We start from the raw sequence: 24776 nt of genomic DNA on the forward strand, positions 1-24776 counted from the left end.
CACGTGTCTGTATCAATCGGACCCAGAAACAAAACAGCAATCTATGCAATAGAGGCTACACTCCCCCGAAATATTTCCCCGAATTCCCCCGAAAGAAGGGAGGAAAATGATGGTGGCACTTATTTGGGACACAAAACGGATCCTGCTCATTCAGTGTCTTTAGAACAGTACTACAGCAAGAAGCGCATATTACGCCAACATTCTCCGAAAACGGCGTGAAGCCATCTTGGAAGAACGCCGAGGATAGGTGACAATCAGTGTCCTCCTCCTGCACGACAACGGCCCGATTTACAAGTCTAGTGTTGTCCAGGCTGCACTTCGAGTGTGTGGTTTCCAAAAGCTGGGCAAAAGCTGGAACTCACTTCGAACTACCCCAGTGAGTTGCTTCGCAACCAGGAAGAATGTTCTTTTACATCAAGGTATCAAAAGCCTTCCAGGAAAATGGGAGAAGTGCAGTAGTGTGAGGAGAGATTGCGTTGAAAATTAATTTTTGTTTCAAGGTCTGGCAGTTTTGTGTACATGTGAGTTGCCAAACTTTTTGATATCCCCTCACATGAAGAATACTTGGTAGGCAAGCGCTAATAGGTACTGATATTGCCAGCACTACCATCATTTCCACACGAGAACTTCAGATTGATAGGTAACATTGTCACCAGAGACATAAGGCTCAATATTTTCAACATTTTGCATTACAGCACATGCTGTGTGTTAAGTTTTTAGCGAAATAATTTTCCTCAAATATCGACTGCCTCCTTAGGCCGTATACTTCGGGTGAACAGAAAAATAACAGAAAAATATCTGGACAGTAGCCAACAAAGTATATCATTTGATAGTGGTAAAAGTTTTAGGTTCCGTGAAATGCAGAAAATTGCGCATGAACGCAACCACACTAATTATTTGCTGTCGGAAGGGGCTTTTTTTTTTGTTAAAAAAACTTTCTCATATCTTTCCCTTAATGCAATGCAAGCATTGTATATCTTTCTCGTACAATTCTGAGTCGCCAAGTTGTCATGTGTGTTTGCGCTCTCGTAGAAACACTTATTGCATATATGATTGCCTCGTGGTTATGTTAATTGAAGGTGTTAATTACCCCATTTGGGCACACAACGTAAATTTGTACTTTCTTCAAGTTAACGAACTGCAATGTCATACAACTCTAACAGGCAGTGCTGTGTTCTGCCGAACCAATCCATAGGATGCCAATAAACAAAATCCGAACCCGCTTTTAGATCCTTTTGCTAAAATGTGGAATTGTAGAAATATCTCCACTGACATCAAAAACTGAATATGTAGGTATTTCTTCCGAATGAGAGGAGAAATTCAGAACGTCGCTGCCTCTGGTAATGCAAAAAAAAATACAGCATTGAATCCATCCGCTTCAGAGCAGTCATGCACCTGCAAAGCCTACGTCCGCGCTGCACTAACAACGCTTGGTTCGAAATTGTTGCATTCCTCCCCCTACATATGCCAGCACTTTTATTGGTTCAGTTCAACAGCCTGTTGTGGGCATCCCAGACATTGATTACCGTGAAAAGTTTCGAAGAGTACAAAATCTCTTATCCAGCTGTAGACGGCAGGGCGGTATTGTTTTGTTTGTTTAATTAGCCCTTCCTGACGCATGTAGCTGTATATGTTCATTCATGGGTGAATGGCCCTCCTAGAGCGCATTGAAACAAATGACATCCCAGGTTCAAATGTTTCTTGCAGAATAGAAGATTCCCAGCAACACATCGAACTAAGAGGCACTTATATTTCGTTCTTTGTTGACAGCTATTAGAGTTCGCACATCAGATCCTTCACCTTGGATGCAAATCTGAATGTAAACATTCTCTCAGACTAATTGCGTCACTGTGAGGGTGCTGTATGAAGAAAAAGGGCACAGTATTGGGCGACTGTAGAGTGTTTCGAATGGCTCAACATCTCTGCAATAAAATTGTTTTACTGTCTTCAGGCCTTCTAGTTAGTTCGAGTCTTTCGATTAGGTCTTACAAAACAGACTGGAAGCAAAAAATGGGCCATATATTAGTTGTTGGTCATTTGCGGCTCGCTGATTTCTGAAATTGCATTAGTTAGTATAAAAGAATTGTAATGACCTTTTTTCGTTGATTCATTCATAGCTTGGGCATTAAAGGGTTCAAAAGGGCTCGCTATGAGCTTAATTTCCTGCCCTTACGCAGATCTCCTCCCTCAAAAATATCAAGGCGCAAAGCTGCGTGCTACGCCTTGTTGACAGCCACTATGAATTTAGATAGTCTACTGGTACTCACCTATGGGCAACAAATGCGGAGGCTAGCTAAAACTGTTCAGCTTATTGGAAAACAGAAAAAAGAACAGACTCAATCTGAATCCACTGCTGACCGCTTTAGCCCGTTAGTCCGGTTGGTACAAATAAGATCACACGGCACTTTGCTGTCAAGTAAAGTGAAGTGCACCGGGGGTGGGGGGGGGGGGGGGGGGGGGGGTATTTTATATGCTCTGCATGAAGAAACGCGGCATCAAGGCACCCAAAGGAGTGCGGATTTCTAATGATGCGCTAAATGACCAGAATTCCTTGCGCCGCACAGTAGATTACAATCGCATCTTTGAAATCATAATAAAGGATGTATACATTACTAAAGGCCAGGTTCAAATTTCAACGACAACAAGTAGTTAACCGTAATTTCACATTTTTTATGTTGACTATAGGAACTTAGTTAACCAACTGACTGCTGAAACCTGCCGCTTAATCTCGAGGGTAATGTCACATCTCTTAAAGGCCGTACCCAGGAAATGCACAATATATGGGCATTAATCATATAAAGGAGAATATCCTCTAATATGTTACCACCTTGATGCTCGAAAAGAAAAAAAGAACTGAGAAGTGTACATTCGGCGTGAAAACTTTGCGGAGCACACATTCTGAGAAATGCGATTCGTGTAGCCCGGGAAGATAGCCTAAAGATTGTTGGGACACTCCAGTTACTGACCTAAGTGCCAGCTGTAGGTTTTCATTCGAGAGCATAACCAGTGGCTTCCACAAAGTGCGTTTTTTGCAACTCGCGCGCCCCGTAAACTTTTGACGCCGTGTGTACACAAAGTTCCAGTTGAGAAGCCAGCTTAAGGAGGAAGAGGCAGGTAATAATGAGGTTAATTAAAGGGATTTGGCTTTCAACAATATGAACCTCGTGTTGTGTGCGTCAGTCGTGTTTCATTCATAGCATCAGGATAGAAAAGGTCGCTTGCAAATGCATAAATAACTTAATGAGGACAAAGTGGGGCCTTTGTTTTAAGACACCCACACGATGTTGAACCACTAGACTGCGGGTATCCAGGAGCACAGTGCATCGCTACGCAACTTGTGACTGTGTTTTTCAGACCTGCATATCTAGTCTCAACCGGACACTGTGTGTTTACTATTCTGTAGTATCGACCAATGTACCGGTCGTTCAAGTTCATGGTATTTACCAAAGTGTCGGTCAACATTGATAGTGAATGGTCCGGTGCTTTGTGTTATTAACCCACCAGCCAACCTGTCCGCCCACCTACTATACACCGTTCGCTACATTGCCTTTAAACCGTTAAGAGCTCGATAATTTCTACTCCTGCCACAAAGGCGGCTGCTTCAACTGTTCATTGAGTCGCAGCCCTTCGAGATTTTCAAAAATTCGCTGCATGAACAAGTCGTACTGGTGCTGAGCGTAAACTTGTATCGCCATTGTCAGTTAGCTTTCGCGCCGCAAGACCTAGTGGCGCCGTCATCACAGCCGCAAATTATGCACAGCCAGCCCGATAGAATAACATCTCAAAGGTAAGAATTAATGTTTTAAAGAATTAAAATAATTCTGCTCATTCTTAAACATGGGATAATTTCAGGCAAGCTACAGTGGCAGTTGTGCAGTTTTAAACAAGTAATTTTCGGGTATTTTTATGACCGGCGTAATGACCCTCAACGTCCGCTTGGGACCCATACCGTCCGAGCACTTTGCGGAGTTCATCACCTGCATCTGACCGCAGTGTGACGCCGCCACCTCAGCGCCAACGGCGGTCACCTTCTCCTCGACGTCGTGCATCCCCTCCGCCTCCGGGAACCTAGGAGGCGCGGCCAATGGAGGTGAGGCCGCCGGCGAGTCGATGACGTCCAATATACCTCTGCCCGTGTTTATGTTGAAGAACAAGCTGGAAGTGTTTATTGATGGTGTGAAAACAATGGCTCTTGTGGACACTGGTGCTACCGTATCCGTTATGAGTTTGAGTTTTAAGAACCGTTTAGGTAGGAAAGTTATGTTTAGTGGTGACCGTGCAGCGTTATTTCGTGGTGTCGGTGGTGAACCTTTGGTTCCACTTGGTGTGTGTGCTTCGGATGTTGTTATTGGTGGTCTAACGTTTAGAACAGAATTCGCAGTGCTACCACGGTCAACGCATGATGTGATTCTTGGAATTGATTTTCTGCAAGAGTGTGGTGCAACTTTAGACTGTCGTACGGGAGAAATTGCTTTGAATTCTTCACTACTTTCAGCTCTTGTGGATAACTCGACACCGGATTTTGGAGCATTTGCGGTGGAAGAAGACACTATTGTACCAGCTTTCTCCGCAGCATTCGTGCGGGTTTCCTCTATTCACAATCAGTGCGAATCTTTTGAAGCTGTGGTAGAGCCTACGACACTCGCCTGCTCTAAGAAGAGTATCGTCGTGCCTCGTTGCGTCGTTCCCGTGGTGAGAGGCCGTACTGAGCTGTGGACAGTGAACCACTCTGAAGAGCCAGCTGTGTTGCCCCGGGGCCTCAAACTCGCCCGTTTCGAGGAAGGTGTGTCAGGTTCCGTCGCGACGTTAACCAACTCTGTCAGTGAGCAGCACGTGAAAAGAGATATGGAGACCCAAGTTAAGGCTATGATTAATCAGGCTCTTCCCACAACCGAGCGTCGCACTCTAGTGGAACTCCTTCTGAAGCACGTGTTCGTGTTCGACTTTGCCAAAGACGATTCTACACCACCGCCTACCAGTCGTATTCATCGCACGATCAACACCGGCTCCGCACCTCCTATACGCCAGAAGCCCTATCGAGTCTCAGCCACTGAACGTAAGTTAATAGATGACCAAGTTCAAGAGATGCTAAAGCGAGGCATAATTCGAGAGTCTTCAAGTCCTTGGGCAGCTCCAGTTATCCTTGTTAAGAAAAAAGATGGCACATGGAGGTTCTGTGTTGACTACCGTCGCTTAAATACGGCCACGAAGAAGGACGTCTACCCGCTTCCACGTATAGATGACGCAATTGATTGTCTGCACTCCGCTTCATACTTTTCTTCTATTGATTTGAGATCCGGCTACTGGCAAATCCCCATGCACGCTGCAGATAGGGAAAAAACGGCATTCATAACACCAGACGGACTTTACGAGTTTAACGTTATGCCTTTCGGATTATGTAACGCACCTGCAACATTCGAGCGGTTCATGGATACAATCCTGCGTGGCATTAAGTGGCAAATTTGTTTATGTTATTTGGACGACGTTGTAATTTTTGGCAAAACGTTTAGTGAGCACAACAGCCGCCTGGATATTGTGCTTGATTGCATGGAACGAGCTGGCCTTATCCTCAATTCCAAGAAATGTCATTTTGGGAACCGTGAAACAATTGTTCTTGGTCATTTAGTTGATAAAGAAGGTGTTCGACCAGATCCAAAGAAAATTGAAGCTGTCAAAAGTTTTACGGTGCCTCAATCAGTGAAAGAGCTGCAGAGTTTTTTAGGACTCTGCTCGTACTTTCGACGCTTTATAGCTAGGTTTGCGGACATCGCTTACCCACTGACGTGTTTGCTGCATAAAGATGCACCGTTCAATTGGACCAGCGAATGTGACGCAGCTTTCCGACATCTGAAATTTCTTTTGACCTCGGGCCCCATCCTACGCCACTTCTGCCCATCTGCACCAATTGAAGTGCACACTGATGCAAGTGGTATCGGTATCGGCGCTGTACTTATACAACGCCATGGTCACGATCAGCACGTGGTAGCATATGCCAGCCGGTCATTGAGTAAGAGCGAAAGAAATTACACGGTTACTGAGCAAGAATGTCTCGCCGTTGTTTTCGCTGTACAGCGCTTCCGCTCCTATCTGTACGGGAATGCTTTCACCGTCGTGACCGACCACCACTCGCTTTGCTGGCTAGTGAGTCTTCGTGACCCCTGTGGCCGGCTTGCTCGATGGGCTTTGCGCCTACAAGAATTTAATTTCACTGTGGTGCATAAAAGCGGCCGTAAACACTCAGATGCTGATTGTCTTTCCCGTTTGCCGCTTCAAACGACTGATGACGACGCAGACAACTTTGATGAATACTTGGCGTCACTTTCACAAGCCTTCCCCGATCTTCAAGTTTTCCGAACTGAGCAACGCAAAGACCAAACATTAACCTCTTTGTTTGATGCCGCTCAAGATTCTGTAAAGAATACTTTTTGCATTCGCGACGGTTTGCTTTATAAGAAGAATTTCGCTTCTGGAGGAGCACGCATGCTTCTTGTCGTACCCGAAAACCTACGCATCACAGTTCTTGAAATGATGCACGACGACGCCACGTCTGGGCACTTGGGAGTGACACGCACACTCCACCGCACACAGCAACGATTTTACTGGCCTAACATGCGTTCAACCATCCAGCACTATGTAGCCAGCTGTGTGCAATGCCAGCGCTTTAAGCTGCCGACTTCAAGTCCACCTGGCAAACTGCGGCCAATCACACCTCCAACAGCCCGTTTGAGCAAGTTGGCATTGACCTCCTTGGACCTTTCCCACGGTCCTCGAAAGGAAATCGATGGATTCTTGTGTGCGTAGACCACTTAACCCGTTATTGTGAGACAGCCGCGATACCAGCTGCTACTGCGTTTGAAGTATCTAACTTCTTACTTCGTTTCGTCATTCTTCGGCACGGCCCTCCTGCAGTTCTCATTAGCGACCGTGGACGCCAATTTACAGCGGACGTTGTTGAAGAACTTCTCCGCCTCAGCAGCTGCAGTTTTCGCCACTCCACGCCATATCATCCCCAAACGAACGGTGTGGTAGAACGCACTAATCGGACGCTCACCACCATGCTTGCTATGTACGTCGCTGCAGATCATAAAGACTGGGATGGCGTCCTCCCGTTCGTTACTCATGCATACAACACAGCGCAACATGAGACAACTGGCTACAGCCCCTTTTACCTGCTCTATGCTCGCTCGCCTCGCTGTGGCCTTGACACCATTCTACCATTTTTCATCCACGACGAACCTTCTCTTGCGACCACACTCTGCAGAGCTGAAGAAGCTCGCCAGCTTGCCCGCGTTCGAATTTTATCTTCGCAAGAGCGTTCCAAGAACCGCTACGACGTCCAACACCAAGAAGTTTCTTATGTTCCTGGTGACATTGTGTGGTTGTGGACCCCTCTACGCAAGCGTGGTCTGTGTCAGAAACTGCTATCCCACTACACTGGACCGTTTGTTGTGTTGGAGTGTATTAGTGACGTTAATTACGTTATATCGCGACTAACTGCTAGTGGTCGACGGTCACGCCAGTCTCAGGTGGTGCATGTAGCCCGCCTCAAGCGATTCCATCCCAGGCGGTCTGTTTAACTCGCCCGACGGGCTTCGTCTGCGAGGAGGGAAATGTAACGTGCTTCCATAGAACCTCGACGGAAGAAGCAGAAGATGAAGGACGAGCAGAGAGAAAGGAAGAGAAAGAGCTGAAGGACGCTGGTAGGCTTCCTGCTTCCATCCTGCTCCGACCGATCCCCTCTGTGAATAACCCCCGTGCGTGCTAAGCACGTAACAATATTGTGCTGACTGATGCGCTTTGGAAACCGAGTCATTCATACCCCCGAAACAGACTAAATATGTAAGTTATTTAGTTTTCCAATTCTATACTGCCCTAATGTATGTACTCAGCATGTTGGTGTGAGCTCTATAACTCAGAGAGTGCACAGTGGAGCCGCTAGAAACCCATGTCATTCTAAAGCTACTGCGCTACATTTGCTGACTCTTTAGTCTTTTGACATAATGTCAGTTGGAGCCACCCGTGTAAGGATGTTCAAACGGTGACTGAGTCAACAGACTACCGCTTGAAGGGTCTTCAAAACGTCCGAATGACGCGGCTATTAGCAGCCTCAATTTTCATCTCTAATTGATAGGTTTTACTACTGTATCTTCGGCTGAACGCTTACTTTTAGCATACAATATAGATTCATTGAGCATACAAGAAAACAGTAGGCTGCTTTTTAACACAGTATGTATTGCTCTATACCATATCTGTTTCAAGGCTTGTTACGAGAAATATTTGGAGCAAAGTCAATGTGGAATTATACTAAAGTGATAACTGCTTTAACATTCTTTAACAACTCTGTTCAGAAACAGTCTTTGCGCTAGAATCTATGTCGCTCATTTACTTCACTGGAAGTTTTAAACCCGTGAACTCGCATGAAAAACTACCGCGACTTTAGTAGATGCACGCTTCGTGTAGCGTAGAAATATCTGTTTGGTGTATGCGCTGCTTGATATCAATTTGAATTTTTATGGTCAGCTTGATTCTGCATTGAAAAAACGGCGAGCCGCATGGTGGCCTTGTAGTTTCAGCAGTACTTTGGTTTAGTCCGTATGGTGCCATGTTATTTATGTAGAGCACCATAAGGTAGGAGAAAGATACAGCGCTAGGGTGTTTCCTCTTTGGACTATCGAGGCTGCGGTCTTTAGGAAGGACAATACGTAACAGACATATAACTACACAAGACTCACCCCTCCCCACTGGACAATAGTCCCAAGACAGAGAAAGGGTTCATACCATTTATTGAAAGCCCTCCCGCTAAAGAAGTTTCTGTGGTACTTTACACTCGACACTGAGACAAAGCGCTGCCATAGATTTTGATTGCTTCGAGAAATATTTACGTGACAACGCTGCTATAATATGACATGTAGGACAAAAAAAAGATAATCTGTAATTTATTCCAAGTTTAAATTTACTAGAGAAAATTTTTTGTTGCCACAACAGATATTTCTGTAGTATTTTGGTACCTGAGAACAGAAATTCTGGTAGTGATAACAGGACTTTGAGTAGTATTGGGTAATTTCCTGTCTTAAAGACAGAGCCAGTTCTGCCACAGAAATACCCAACGTTGCAATACTACAGAAAAATCTGTTGTAACGAAAGCAAGACAAAAATTTGTTATATTCGTTGACCAGCTCTATCGTTTCTTACACTGTGTCGTAGTATGAAGAATAACCGCACGGACGAACGAGAAAAAAGGAGCTAAAGTTAGCCAAAAAAGGTATCAGTTGTCTGTCCTCAACAAGGCAAATGGAAATGTAAAACGGGCAGACGGAAGAGCTGATAGAAGTAAAAATGGCAACTGTAAGATGCTCGTCTCCCACATTAGCAAAGGCTGCATTTAAGTGCGTCACTTATGGCCGTTTATACGACTCGGCGGAGCTGGAAAAATGCAAGCTTCGAAGGAGCCAACGCCATCAATCCTACCTTACAACGTTGTTCAGCAGCCAGTCTGACAATGTTTGGCTTAGTGCACAAGTAAGAAAAGATACCAAAAGCCATGCTAAAGTTCAGCCGACGCCCGCAAAAGCAAGCAACCTTTGTTCAAAGCCTGAAACCTCGACATTACCGACACGAATGCGAATCTACTTGCTCGCTATCGACGGAGACAGTTTCGAAAGCAGTCACATGATATACGCGTGAAGTAGCACAAAACACAATCGCTTGGAGTCAACCGCTGCTAAGCGTCTCTTGCAGGTTCTTTGAACACCCGTTGAACCAGGACATGACATTATCATCCGTTTTCCTCCTGTCGTTCCCGTTTCGTACTTCTCCATTGTGTTTTCTTGTCACGCGTGGCATCAAGGGCGCGCGCGCTCATTCCTTTCATGACACAAAACCCGCCTTCTATCTGTCGCAATAATCTCGGACACTCGCTTAATCTCACGAGTGGAGGCGGGCGAGTGGATTGCGCTCCCCATGAGCTGTACATGAGGAAACCTTCACAAAGGAAGCACGCCTTCTCTCGGTGGTTGTTATAGAGCACTAAATACGGGAGAAGCAAGACGGTACAGCGCCTCTTGAAGCTTTTTGCGCTGGCTTTCGTGCTCAAAACAGCCGAAGAACTGTGTCTTCTGGAAGCCTGTCGCCTTCATTGTCGAAACTATGCCTGTACCAGTGAGTAGAACTGCACAATTTAAGCTCTAAACAAAAAGATGTAAAGAGAGAGTAATCTGTCGTCTAGCGTCATTTTTAGAATGCAATGAATGTACATGAGGAAACCTTCACAAAGACAAAGGAAGCACGTCTTCTCTCGGCGGTTGTTGCTAAGCGCTAAATAAGGGAGAAGCCAGACGGCAGAGTGCCTCTTGAAGCTTTTTGCGCTGGGTTTCTCAAAACAGCCAAAGAACTGTGTCTTCTGGAAGCCTGTCGCCTTCATTGTCGAAACTATGCTTTTACCAGTGAGTAAAACTGCACAATTTACACTCTAAACAAGAAGGTGTAAAAAGAAAGTAATCTGTCGTCTAGCGTCCTTCCGGAAAGCAATGAAGTGTGAGTGTACTTCGGAATAAGAATGATCGCTGCGACTTGAACGAGCTGTTTGTTTAATCAAATGGTTTCTGCCGTGCTTTTATGTTTATGAAAGGAAGAGCGCTACAGGACAGATTACTCGCTTTTTGCTCTGATATAGACGCATTCCTACTTAGATAGTATATCGTAGACGAACAAAATGAAAGGCCAAAGTTCAAAGCAGTGGCAGCCAAAACGACGAACTGAAGTGCGCGCAGAACGATTGCAACTTTCTCTCTGCGTGTGGGGCTCAGAAAGCAGCGAACCATTCATTGCTTTTGCTTTTTGCTAGCGACGCTTTTCCGAGTTCATACTTCACAGGAGCGTTGAAGCTCGAAGGGAGCTGCTTCAGGCATGGTAATTTGCTCACCCAAACTTTGGTCGGAATTGTCTCGTGTGACTTCTGTGTAACCCTTTCCGCATTTTCTTTCTTTGCGCTAACGGAAAGGAATGAAATGTGAATGTAGTTCCGAAATAACAATAATCACTGCGACATGAACGAGTTCTTTGTTGAATCCCTTTGTGTTTGATTTGATTTGATTTATTGGGGTTTAACGTCCCAAAGCGACATCGGGCTATGAGGAACGCCGTATGGAAGGGCTCAGGAAATTTCGACCACCTGGGATTCTTTAATGTGCACTGACATCGCACAGCACACGGGCCTCTAGAATTTCGCCTCCATCGAAACATGCTAGACACGGCCAATGTATCACCAGAAGATAGCACCATGATTTTAGAGCAGTTAGAGGCAAAAAAAACTGGGTTTTGTACAAGAGTGTGTCCTGCCTTCAGGAGCAACCCTGCTCCAAATCGCTTAGCAGTTAAAAGAGAATAGGCTCTAAAATTCTTAACTACTTCATCAAGTTTCAAACAGTTTTACCGACGCCGCAGTCTACATAACATATATTTTTTAAAAGCCCGGGTACAGTTAATATTAGTCGGCGAGCTGAGTGCGCAAAGTGCATCTGAAAAATATGCGAAGACTCGCTTAGTTAGATGTGAATATTTTCTTACTGAACATTGCGAAATGTTAAAGAAGGCGCGCAAATGAATACGAGGATTAGATGGCCACAAGGCAGCAGTGCGTGAAAATGTAAACGCAGCGGGTCTTGTCCATCTAAACTTTTTAAGGAGCGTCCATCTCAATAAACTAGACTTTTCCCAGCTACTGGTAAAGTAATAAAGTTGGCAGCATGCCTTTTCTGTATAATTGGCAGCATGCCTTGGCAGCATGCCTTGTTGGCAGCATGCCTTGTTGGCAGCATGCCTTGTTGGCAGCATGCCATCTCTGTATAATTGATCTCTAATTGATCTCTGTATAATTTATCGTTGCATTCTTTTTGCCCCTCACGGCAAAAACGTGTGCAAAGAAAGGAACACACACACCGCGACACGACTTGTAACTTTCGGCTGTCGTGGGATTTTCAAATCTTGGAAGTCTAAGGCTGCTTTTACTAGAACAGTTCTTTTCTCCATTCACGTTAATATTTCACGTGAAAGCGTGTACAGATCGTTCGGTCGGAAAGCCGTCGGCGTAATAATGGTCAGCACCACGCGTCGGAAATATTCGGGGGCTGCGTAAAAAAAAACGTATCATGGTAATTATCGTGGTTCTATTGATTAATGATTGATTGGCATGTGATAGATGATGTCAAGTTAATTAAATCATTTTAATTAATGAATTAATGAATTAAAGAAATGAAGAAATCAAAAAATTCAAAGAGTGGTTCGAAGATGTCAAAATGCTCACAATGAAAAAGGCAGTGCTTTCAAGCTTGTGTGGCAAGTGACCACCGATGCGATGGTTGGCTGCCGGACCTCCCCATTGGCTGAAATTCGACGCATTATGCAGCCAAAGCTGAGGGGCAACAGCAGGCGACGGGCCCTTACCACTGGCTGTCACTGGCTGCGACATGCAGCCAGTGATGAGGTCCGGTCACCAACAGCCCAATGGCCGGGCCGCTTACCACAGGTGCTTCAAAGCAGCGGGTATATCTAAGTGACCACTGACATAGGACCGAATGGATGCAAAATAGGCTGCGCAAGATGAACAGCAGCTTAAAGAATATGGCACCAGATTACTATCTAGAACTTCCCAGAGGGGCTTAAGTTCAGCACGGCTGAAGGCGACGAGCATTCTGATTCTGACAACCACGGGTACACCTTCGTACAATCACCCCAGTCACGCTGTTTTCTCTCTGTGGGCAAAACTTCGCCCAGTGAATAGCCTGAGTCCCCAGACAGCCTCCTTGTCTATCGTCCAGTAACGAGCCCCTGCCGGTGAGCATAGACACGTGATAAATAAATAAATCGGTAAATTGGTTTTTCAGGAAAGGAAATGGCGCAGTATCTGTCTCCCATATCACGGCGGACACCTGAACCGCGCCGTAAGGAAGGGAGGAAGGTAGGAGTGAAAGAAGGAAAAGAGAAAGAGGTACCGCAGTGGAGGTCTCCAAAATAATTTCGACCACCTGAGGACCATTAACGTGCACTGACATCGCACAGCATACGGCCGCTTCTTGCGTTTCGCCTCCATCGAAACGTGGCCGCCGCAGTCGGGTTCGAACCCAGGAACTCCGGCTCGGTAGATGAGCGCCTTACCACTGAGCCACCACGGCGGGTATAGAAACGTGACACATATTTGTAAATTGTGGCCTTTGACGTTCCGAAATCCACTGAGCCGTCAGGGAGAGGTCATATTTATTTTTAACTATTCCTAATATTCATCTCCAACCGAACCTGCACACGATGTGTGACCTCTACTTAAGATGAGGCCGTTGACGCGCCTGATGCCTGCTGTGGGTGTCTTTCAGGAGGTCGCCAACCTGCAGAGAAAGGATTCCAAAGGAGCAAGCGGAACGCCGACCCACTGCGTACGTGTGTTAACTTGTCCTTCTTATGATCCGATAGCCTTCTTATGGCGAGACTGCGTAAAATACTGAAAACTTTAGTTTTATAAACTGTACATGCCATTTCGTTCTGGAGCAGGGGCGGTAGCGCAATACTTTAGTGTTGTTTCAGGACTGGTAGACTGAAATGAATGAATGAATGAATGAATGAATGAATGAATGAATGAATGAATGAATGAATGAATGAATGAATGAATGAATGAATGAATGAATGAATGAATGAATGATAATGCAATATGATGCGGCAAATCTGCCACAGCATGCTTTCAGCCTCCTCGCCTCCAATCGCGCTCCGCATTTTCTACACACTGTTTCTAATTCGGCTCCTCGCACCGGTGGATCATTGCGTCTTTTCTGCATCCTGTCAGCTTTGGCCGCACGCAGCGCTTAGTCTTAGCGTCTTGCTCTTCTCACTGTTGCCTTAGCCTCTGCCTTTCGGAACACCGAGCTGTCACAACACATTCGCTGGTTGAGGGACTGGCATCATACATCGCAAACGGAAACTAGAATACCCCTTATCGCACAGCGCTGCACGACCCCTTAGAAATATTATCCATAGACAGTCTATAGACTTCTCATAGACTCTATTGCCTTTCTACAGATATTTCTTTTTGTCTATTCATAGTCTATGGAATGTCTACAGACCAAAGTCTACTAAAAGTGTATGGCCATAAACATATAGGTTGCCTATAGATCGCCTTTAGGATTTGTATTGTCTGTAGACTGTTTTCTAGAGTTTGTCTATATAAAGTCTATGAACTTTATAGTTAAAACTCTATAGAGAGTCTATAGGCTGTCTAAAAATATTTATAAGGGGAGGAGGCTCTGCGAAGGAGCGTGACATCGATGGTGTGATGCAACTAGCCAGAGTGGTTCGCTGTCCCCTCCGCGCCACTCCTCGTCGTGCTTCGGCGGAACTCCAGAGCGAGCGCTATTTGAGTTTCAGCTCCGCCAGAGGCGCTTGAGTGGTTTACACGGACAACGCACCACGGCGACTGTAGCGAAGGAGGGCTATAATGCTGTCGCCTCAAAAGTAACCCTTGAATCAAAATCGAATGAGAGGCTCCTGCCATCATATTTCATGTCATCTTGGATGTGCGTTTTCTCTATTTCGGTAAAGAATGCAATACATATGAACAGCTTACCGCTAACTAAAGAGTCAGGCCGCCGCAGAGGCTCAAGGTGACTCTAAAGTGGGTTTTTTGAAAGTTTAAAATATATTCAGTTTGAAAAGCCACTTTTCGTAATACTAAATGCTACAAAGGTTTTATGAATTCGATTAGTGTCACTGGGGGGGGGGGGGGCGAAGGGGGGAGGAGGGAGGAGGAGGGAGGGGCACGAGCTATGGGCTTCCAAACGGCCCCCCAGCACTACGAAGGCGTGGTAAGAGTTAAGAGGAGATGGAAGCTCCACCCCTCCTTATTTCTGTCACGCAAAAAATCCTGAGAAGATTTGCCGCGTTCGAATCAGGGCGAAAACACGAGTTTGTGCTGCATAGATGGAAGATGAAGACGCCGTTCTACTATGCACAGCGCGAGAGTGTGACGCAGCTTAACACGATGCTATACGGCTGCGGCGATCGCCTACCACGTGACCTGGCAGTGTCGAGAGGCAGTCAGAAATTGTGATCCTGATGTCCGCCATATATGCGCAGTTATTTTGTTGAAAATGTATGTGAGCTGCGTGACATCCTCAGGAGCCAAGGTTTCTGGAGATGAAGTCATTGATGTGTTGGATGTTCTCGTTAAGGTGAAAGTACATAAATTTTGATGTCATACCAACCGACACGGCTGGGATGTTTCTATGCTTGCAGCAACAGGAAATAAAGAAAAAAAAATGCGGCAAATCCTAGTGGTCTCACGCAGCGGCCTTTGAAGGTGATCTGTTCGGGCTGCCGCGGGTTCGATTACCAGTCATTGATAATGATCTGATTTCTTGTTTTGCTAAGCTGCGAACCTCCGGACATACATCGGAAAGAGACGATTTTGCTAGGCTCTGAACCTGCGTATTAGTGATTTCGCACTGAAACGTTGCGTACCATTGCCACGGCCTCAAAGAAAACCCAAATTGAGAATACGTGTACATTTCCCACCATGGAAACAGCGTATTTCTTTCTTCGACAGCCCGCCGGCACTTGTGCACGTTTCGATGTCGCCATACGTGCGGTTCGCAAGGATTAAAACCACATGTGTCGTAGTAGAGGTTGGGAGAGAGCAGATGTTATTTGGAAAGGTTGCGAAAGAGCACGCATGTCTGGGTCGAGGAATTTGTGAAGAAATCCTGACGACGCTCTAGGAAATTGATTGTTCGCAGCAACAATCGTATCTCTCGAAGGTTTTTTGCTTTCTTGCTCTCAAGCTACCCCCCGTTGTAAGCTGGCATTCCTGAAGGTGAAGAAATCGACACTGCTAACAGCTGCTGTTTCTTACAGCGCTGCGCGTTGGATATGACATCATAGTGGAGGGGGGGGGGGGGGGGGGGGAGTATTAAAGCGATGAGGTTCGGGGAAAAAAAAAAGGCTAAGTAATGTAAAGCATTTTCTAGTGCGCGACTACTACTCGTCTCTTCGCCTAGATATTCGTAGAAGCCTAATCCGACGAAAGAGGAGAACTACTTATCGATATCAAAAACTGTATGCTGGCCTGTTCAGTGGACTAAATGCAGAGAAAGATGCAGAGATGCAGAGAAAGCGGCAGCAAGCGTCTTCTGATCGCCGCTGCATAGTTTCTTAGACTATAAATACGCTTCATTTAAACAAATGAACACACCATTCTTCTGCGATAATTTTTTTCGCTGTGCAGGATGATTACGACGAAGATCGAGGCCAATGGGGCAAAGGGCTGCAATTCTTCCTTTCGTGCCTTTCCATTTCAATTGGCCTCGGCAACGTATGGAGGTTTCCGACGCTGGCCTACGAGAATGGCGGAGGTAAATGTCAATTCAGGTGTCCTAGAAAAAAACTTGCAGGTCCATTTGCGTGATGCAACCACGCTTCGCGTCACAATTTTTTTTTTTTTTAGCAAGTAATCGTATGGAAGTCAGCGCATGACAGCAACCTTAAAACTGCTGAGAAGGTTGTCGGAAGTGGGAGCGTACTGTTATGGAGAAGTATTTTCGCGCCGCTGGTCCGGCATTTATAGTTATTCACAAAACACTCAGCTAGGCGCACACAATAAGCTTTAGGAGACCTCGGCCGTGGCTTTCTAAAACTGGCCAGGAGGATTAGTTGATCCCGCGTTGTCGTTTTCTCATTGAAGTAAGTGAACTTCCTCTGCTCATGTTGGTGCAGCTGCTGTAGTTTTCACCCTCAAAGAAAGGTATGCGGGAGGTTAGGCGTTGTAGATGCTTTCTCACCACACGCCGCGAGTAAAGCTATGCTAGCTTCTTCTACTAGCTAAGAGCATCCGACATCAGCGCAGGATGGCCTGACTGCGTTGTGATGCAGAACGCCCCGGCGACATGTGAAACAAAATTAAGGTTCTTCCTTTTGAAGGAAAGGTTTTTGAAATGGTGACCGCCTTTAAGACTTAATGTAATAGGCGTGGAGGGAAGCCTGTCGTATTTATACGGTTGCTTTTTGACGCCAAAATGTACTCATTATTTTGCATCAACAGTCCACGCAGCCCATTTTTGATTGTTCGCAGAGACTGAAGCATCTGGGTTCTGTAACGGGCACGGGCTGCCCAGATCCTTTAGGCTTTACGTTTCACAGCTATATATTTCTTTGCGCAAAACAAATAAATGCTTCTTACGTGCTCGCCTGAAGTGTGGCGGAAACAGTCACTATCATGCTGGCCAACACTACTTGGTGAATTGCGATATGTAGCATTCCCTTGTTCTCCCGTACAGACTTGCAACGAATGCTTTTGGCTCTTGTTTTCCGACACGCATAGTAGTTCGACGCTCAGGTTATCCTCCATTCTCACATTCGTCGAGTTCAGCAAAGACGTGACGAAGTTTTCCTGGCATCTTCTGAAACAAATGAAAAGAACAAGACCATTCAAATACTCCTTGCATGTTTTTTAACGTTAGGTAAAGTTTGTTCAGTTCTGGTTTAGTTTAGTTTATGGGGTTTGACGTCACAAAGCGACTCAAGCTAGGAGGGACGCCATAGGGAAGGGCTTTGGAAATTTCGGCCACCTGGGGTTCCTTAACGTGCACTGACAACGCACAGTGCACGGGCATCTAGCATTTCGCCTCCATCGAAATTCGACTGCCGCGGCTGGGATCGAACCCGTGTCTTTCGGGACAGCAGCCGGACACCATAACCGGCTGCAATGTTCATTATAAAGACTGATTTAGATAGCAACATTCTTACTTTCATTCTGTGGAAATCAAGATCAGGAGTGAGTTAATTTCTTGTTGATCGGGCTGAAAAACACTTTTTTTTTCAGGAGCTTTTCTGGTTCCTTACTTCGTTGTGCTTTTCATTATCGGCAAGCCTGTGTATTATCTAGAACTCGCCATTGGGCAATTCGTTGGCGTGGGAACTGTGAAGCTGTGGAAATGCGTGCCCGGATTCAAAGGTAAAGTAATGGGCATCAGGGCCAAGTTTTACCACTGCATTACTTGTTTTAATCCCAGTTCTTTTCAGCTAGCGCAGTTGACTTCTCTGACTTGCAGTCAAGAGGCCTGAGATGTTCTGTAAACGCTTTATATATACGTCATCACTGTATGAACTTTGCAGACAAGCCTCTTCCTTCGCATCACCCATTTCTTTTAACCTATTTCTTTTTATCCCAATTATGGTTATCCTCTCCGAATTTTCATCCTATACAGTGAATGGGGGGGTCCATGAAACGGCTCCCTGATTCCGTTCTCCGATGGGTATACAGTACCATAACTCCCGGTTTAACCGTGCTAACTAGAAGCGAATAGGAAATATTTCATGAGAATTAGTAACAGCATGATTAAAAACGCATATTCTCATACACCAATTACCTATTACCACTGGACAAACATGTAAGACTAGCGACGAATGGAGGAGCAGGCGAACTGCTGCAGTGTCCGTAGGGGCCTGAAACTAGGGGCTCCACCCAATCGCCAGAGAAGGTTTTCATCAGAATTTTTGATTGATTGATTGATTGATTGATTGATTGATTGATTGATTGATTGATTGATTGATTGATTGATTGATTGATTGATTGATTGATTGATTGATTGATTGATTGATTGATTGATTGATTGATTGATTGATTGATTGATTGATTGATTGATTGATTGATTGATTGATTGATTGATTGATTGATTGATTGATTGATTGATTGATTGATTGATTGATTGATTGATTGATTGATGCATTCATTCATTAGTGCGTTCATCATTCATTCATTCATTCTCATGGGTTCTCTAAAGCGACGTTTTTCGCTAAGAATAAGCGTAAAAAAGGAGTGTCTGGCATAATTCAATAGCACAACATCGGAAGCGTAGAACTGCAGTTCGAATTCCCTTGAAATCGCTTTCTTTATGACAGTACTTTATACAGGCGTATTATTCACCATTTTTCACTATATGTGCTACCTTTGAGGTCCGGTCCAAAGATGCTTTTCAGCCAAATTTGCTGCTGAAAAGTCCGCTAGAAGAGCCGGCAGGTGGAACCGGTTATTGCGGTTCTCTACAGTTGCGAAAACGAAACTACGTGCCACGCATAGCAAGGATTGGACAAAGATTTTTTTCTGATTTTTTCTCTTTCTTTCATCCGCCGTGTAATAAATTCCACTTTGACAATTCATGGAATTTCAAAGTTTCGAAAACTAAGGTTAACAGACTGGCATAAAAACGAGCTCAAATTCGGAAAAGAATGTGAAATCCCTCTGGCATTAAGTCTCCGAGCGAAATATTCTCCTCAGAGAAGTTAGAGAACAATGATGTGCTGCCGATGATGGATGAACAGCAGCTTTTTTCTGATAAAAATAACTTTACCTAGGTAGCGAAATGCCAAAACCTCGTAGCATTTCTGCTGTTTGAAAAGAAGGGAATATGAAACGTTTGAAGGGAAAATACGCTCTCGGAAAATACCAAAGTTTGTTGACGTTTTGCTTTCTTTACAATTATTGTCATGAATTTGACTTCTTTAAAGTTTCTTCAGTATTGTTTTCCTTCACATGCGCAAAAAATCCCGTAGGAGCCGTACTTAATATTTTCTTATTATGTCACAAGTGTTGAAATGAGGAAACAAGGAAACAAAATGAAATCATGGGTTTGAATGAGCCTAAAAATATCTTTTTTATGATATGTGCAAGAGGCTGAAAAAGAGAGCTGTGAAAATGCTATTAATTCCGATGACCTTCATGCACGCGAGGACGCAGAAGAACAGAAATAATAGCAAGAGAAAATGTAAGCCTCCAAGATCTTACACTGAACTGAAACGACGATTACCTTCCTTTTCGACAACCGAAGTACCAGTCAGCGAAAAGTTATCTTTTCTTTGAAAAATTAGAACGGTTTTGATTCCTCTGAACATCAAAGTGATGGCATGGAGCACAAATGGTCAAACTTTAATTGTTCCATCTCCCTTCGCTGCTGGGGACCTCGCACGCACCAGTTCACGAAGGCATCACCTCTTTGCTGCATGCTCCCTCAAACGAAAGAAAAGGATTGACCTTTTCTTTCTACATTCAATTCAATTCACCTTTTTTTTTCAACATTTTACGATGTTTACGGTCTGCCAGCCAAAAAGCTGCACCAACAGCTTCACGAGGCCTGGAAGCCGGCGGCAGGCAACAGTGACAGCAGAACAAAAAAAATCCTATACAAGATATCAATTACAACACTTAAAGAAACAGTCGCATTTTATCATAACTTTGCAAAAGTGAGAGGTGAAGTAAATGAATTAAAAAAGATATCGAGGTGTTATACAAAGACTAGGGTTAACATGCACATGATACTGCAAGAAAAACGATAATTTCACATACGAGAGGTTAAACTACCATGTGTATGTTTTCATTGTACGCGTTACCATTTTACGCCAGAAACAGAACACGGGTTCCTCCACAAACATTGAACGCAAAATTTTATGTGTTATTCGAGTGTTATTGAAACTAGATAGACTGATCTTATTTAGTAACACTGGCACTGTATGGCTTAATGACTGCAGAAGGTAATTAGTTTGGTGGTGTGGAATCAACCATTTTTCAGGGGCACGTGTTTTAGAAATATTGCAGCCGTAACGTTGCACCTGAGAGTGTCATTAGAATTCTTTACACATTTCACTGGAAAAATAAAAGTGGTAGAGGAGGCGGTAACTATAAAGAAACTCGGTATTGTTGACATAATGCGGACGAAATAGCGCGGCTGAAGGATGTAAATATGGCACATTGTTTATGCAACGCACGGCTTTACATGCATTAGTTTCCCTTTATATCAATCTGTGATTGCTGCGTTCTTTCTTGGCATACGTTGATTCGCAGTAACTAAACTATAGGTACTACCATAGATACTCCCTCACTTTTTATGGACACTCTCAATCTTACTGCTGCATTGAATAGATCACTCTGTTCAGCCACAATTGGTGATCCGTAAAACCGAATTCGCAAAGAATAAATCGGCATGCACTGCAGGTCTTCACCCCCGCTGAACATGAAACCGAAAGTATGTAAGAATGCGGTGCCGATAGCCGAGCATAAAGCAGGAGAGGAATGATGGCGGTGCTCAAAGTGACGGGTGTTAAACACCGTGTTTAATTTCTTTATTTCTTTTAGTAATAAACATCACACGTGTTGCAGCAACGAAATAATAACTATTACCCAGCGTGAAATACGGAAAATGAGAGGAACATTTGTTTCACAAAAACCGCATTCCTAAAGCCTTTTACTCTACTACTCAAACAGGAGTGTTTAAGTGTTTAAAAACTTTAATTGAGAGCCATTATATTACACTATATTTTGTCATGTATCGTTTTAATCGGTTTTGTTGTAGAGGTTTCAAAACTTCGAATAGAATTCAATTACATTATGTTATATTGTTATTTAAATCATTGATATTACTAGTACACAAGAGCGGCTGCTCCGGTGAGGCGGTGTTCCTAAGTTCAAACCTTGGACCAGAAAAAAAATTTCTTCAATTTCTGACAAAGCTGTATAGCTTCTTTTCGTAGCCTATAGGCTGCGCTTCACTGGATACTAATGAACAATTATTCCTTCATTATCATAAATATTTTACAGTTGGACTACAGATCTTAGTCTGCAGTATATCGAGACTATTCGAAAGGAGAGGAAAATATGAGACAAATCGAATATTCAGGATGATATTCAAAACCATTTATTTTCACGTTCCTGGCCAAGGATGAAATAGCTTTATACCGGCAACAACGCACCGAAATCACCGCTCTGCGCAGCGTCCTGTCTACAGTCTTGTAGGGAAAAAATCGCCGCATGGAATTTATCTTGCACCATACAGTACTCGTCCATGAAAACTGATGACACGTCGAAATTTGTTCGAGTAAATTAGGATTTTCGATTGTAAAGATATCGGGCCCTAAAACATGGCATATCTCTTCCTCAGCATAAGGATCTTCTATCTTTATGGCGGAAAGACAGCCTTGTTGTTCTCATACAATTGATTATGTTATAAACTTTTATCTCAATCACTGACACTTACCATGCTTTTAACGCCTGACCTTGCTAGATGCAAAAATCCTTCAATTTTAGACATCCGAAGTTCCTACTCGAAGCTTCTTCATAAATGTATCTTTTTTGAACTGGTTTTGGTGTCAAGTATCTCCAGTGCTCAGAAAAAGTCACACAATCTTCTAAATTCTGCTCTAGGAGCCTTTGTTTTCAACCTTCAGCACGTGGAAGCTCTTTTCTGTAATGGCTCTAGACAGCGTGCTAACTATTTAGTTCAAGCGTTGATGCTATAAACTGACCCTTGTGGCTGCCACCTATAGATGGGTTAAAAACATTTTTTTCAGGTTTATTAGATGAGTATGAGCCACAATTTCTGCGTCCTGTTCCCGCCGCTTTATGGCGGGAGCTCGCACCAGCACATGTCAAAAATATTCTCATGAAACGAAAAAAACGACTGATCAACGAGGTAAATTACACTGGGAAATATAACGCCCATTTCTAGTTTTAAACCGTTTGTAATTTCCATCCCAGGATACGCTTCTACCAAATACCATTTCGTGTTGGTGTTTCGAGAAGTTCTTCGTTTTTGTGTTACTCAGTGCTCAACTTGAATGCAATGGTTCCCTCATCGAGCAAGCCATAATTCGTTTCGTTGGTGCACATAAAACCAGCTGTTGCTTAACCATGCATATTCCACCGGTGTCTCTTTTCAAGGCTATATTCTTTCGTGGCAACGATAGTTTAGACCGCTATCTTTTAAAGGGAAGCTCCGATGGTTTCGTAACGTCCACGTCTTCGCGACTTCACCATCGCGCCCGCAATCGCGAGACCACAATCACATGCGAGAAGGAGAAGAATGGAAGCTGGGGGCGAAGGAATATAGGAGAGCCTAGTGCTTGCAAGTGAAGCGCAACAGCAGGACTAGAATTGACGTGATATTATACGAACGCCGCTTCAGTCGACAACCAGTCACAGACGTCCGGTGCTAGCCCAGAGAGCAGAGGAGCAGCGCATAGAGGTGCGGAGAACAAGTGCCGGGCACACGATGTAGCCTCTGAGTCTCCGAAAAAGTTCGCTACCAGACCGTCCTTTACCGCGCTCATTTCTTGCATGGTTAAAAGTGTGCAAAACAAGAATGAGTCCCGATCGAAAACTCTAGATTCGCCAGGACGCCCAAGTTAGTGCCTGCGACGCCGAGAAAGCACGTGAGGTGCTCCGACGCCCCGAGGTACGATCTCGGCAAGGTGCTTAAATAAAATCGGTTCAGCATTTTACACAGGCCGCAGCCTGGCAAATAAATCAAACGTCCTCTACGTAGATGCTTCCACGTACGGAGACAGAGAAGCGGCGGTCGTAGCCGTCGTTAACAACCAGGGAAAAGAAGTATCCAGCATGTCAATTAGGACTGGGGATATAGACACGGCAGAGGAGGTGGCAATAGCTTTAGCCATCACGGAAGCAAACCCGCAAGATCAGCTTGCGCTTGTTGAGCGGGCCGAGGAGGCAGCAAGAACCGATGGGGTCCTGTACCTAGGAACACCACCTGCTGCTCAAGATCCGAACCCCTAAACGCCGTCCAATTTTGCGGAATGAAGTTTTATACTACTACTACCACACAGACAAGACGCCCTCAGATTAGCCGCATCAGAGCATGTGCGTTGGTAGACTTTGTACAATTGCTGTTCCCGCAGCCATACCAAGCTATTCAGAGCTCCTGATAACCTCCGTCATTAAAGTACGCATTCTGTCATCGATCCAAGAAGCAAATAAATAATAAATAAATAAATAAATTGATCACCATATCTGCGCTCTGGTTCACCGTGGCAGTGCGAACGGTACCGTTAGTTTGGCTGTGACAAAACGTATCGTCCTATCACAAAACTTTCGCAACAGCTGAGAGGCCTCAGTGCAGGCGCATATGCTGTCTACATGTGGACGGATTCGCAGACATGCCGAACCCGTGCAGCGTAGGCGAGACGCCTTTGGCGCCAATCTCTAACACTTTCAGTATGCGCGCTCTTACTACTTTCTTTTGGTGCTAAAGAACTGTGCAGTATTGATCGATCGCGTATCTGCACCCATACAGTCCTCTAGGGTTACAAAGAACTAGCTGCCGTACAGTGAACTGCTCAAGCACATGTGACGACACCCTCGAAAAACGCCCCTACAAGTTACCATCCCTCCCCTCACGAACAACAACGACCTCGGCGCTTTGGATGTAGGGCGTGTAGGATGTAGGTTCGCGCTTCATTCATTTTCTACGTGGGCGTGCTTATTCTCTCGTTTGTTTTGTTTCAATCCCCGTTCCCTTTAGCGATCCTTTCGCCGTTTGTTTCGTTGGTTAGTTTACCATCTGCGAGATGCAAAACAACGCGGGGAATTGCTGTTCGTCTTCAATGACTGACTGCATTGAACGCACTGAACGCATTGAACGATGTGCTACCTAGTGCGACTTGCGATGCAAGAACATGTGCGATGCAAGAACATCGTCACATCCTGTGGATTTACTTGCCGCTCTGCATTTAGCGTTTATGGTCTATGGTTTATGGGGTTTAACGTCCCAAAGCGACTCAGGCTAGGAGAGACGCCGTAGTGAAGGGCTCCGGAAATTTCGACCACCTGGGGTTCTTTAACGTGCACTGACATCGCACAGTACACGGGCCTCTAGAATTTCTCCTCCAAAGAAATTCTACCACCGCGGCCGGGATAGAACCCGCGTCTTTCGGGTCAGCAGCCGAGCACCATAACC

At 44.8% G+C, this 24776-nt stretch overlaps 1 protein-coding gene across 1 annotated transcript in view; it reads left to right on the forward strand.

Annotated features, from left to right (window-relative positions):
- Positions 1-14804: 14804 nt before the first annotated feature.
- The window catches only part of LOC149329284 (sodium-dependent nutrient amino acid transporter 1-like), a 49775-nt gene continuing 39803 nt past the window's right edge, over positions 14805-24776 (forward strand). The window contains exons 1-3 of the mRNA XM_089559220.1: positions 14805-14843; positions 16262-16388; positions 17855-17986. Coding sequence (XP_089415346.1) covers positions 14805-14843; positions 16262-16388; positions 17855-17986 — 298 coding nt within the window. The remainder of the gene's footprint in view (positions 14844-16261; positions 16389-17854; positions 17987-24776) is intronic.

This window comes from Amblyomma mixtum, chromosome 9 (genome assembly GCF_055824585.1).
Source record: "Amblyomma mixtum isolate Tamu chromosome 9, ASM5582458v1, whole genome shotgun sequence".
In the NCBI taxonomy this organism is placed as follows: Eukaryota; Metazoa; Arthropoda; class Arachnida; order Ixodida; family Ixodidae; genus Amblyomma; species Amblyomma mixtum.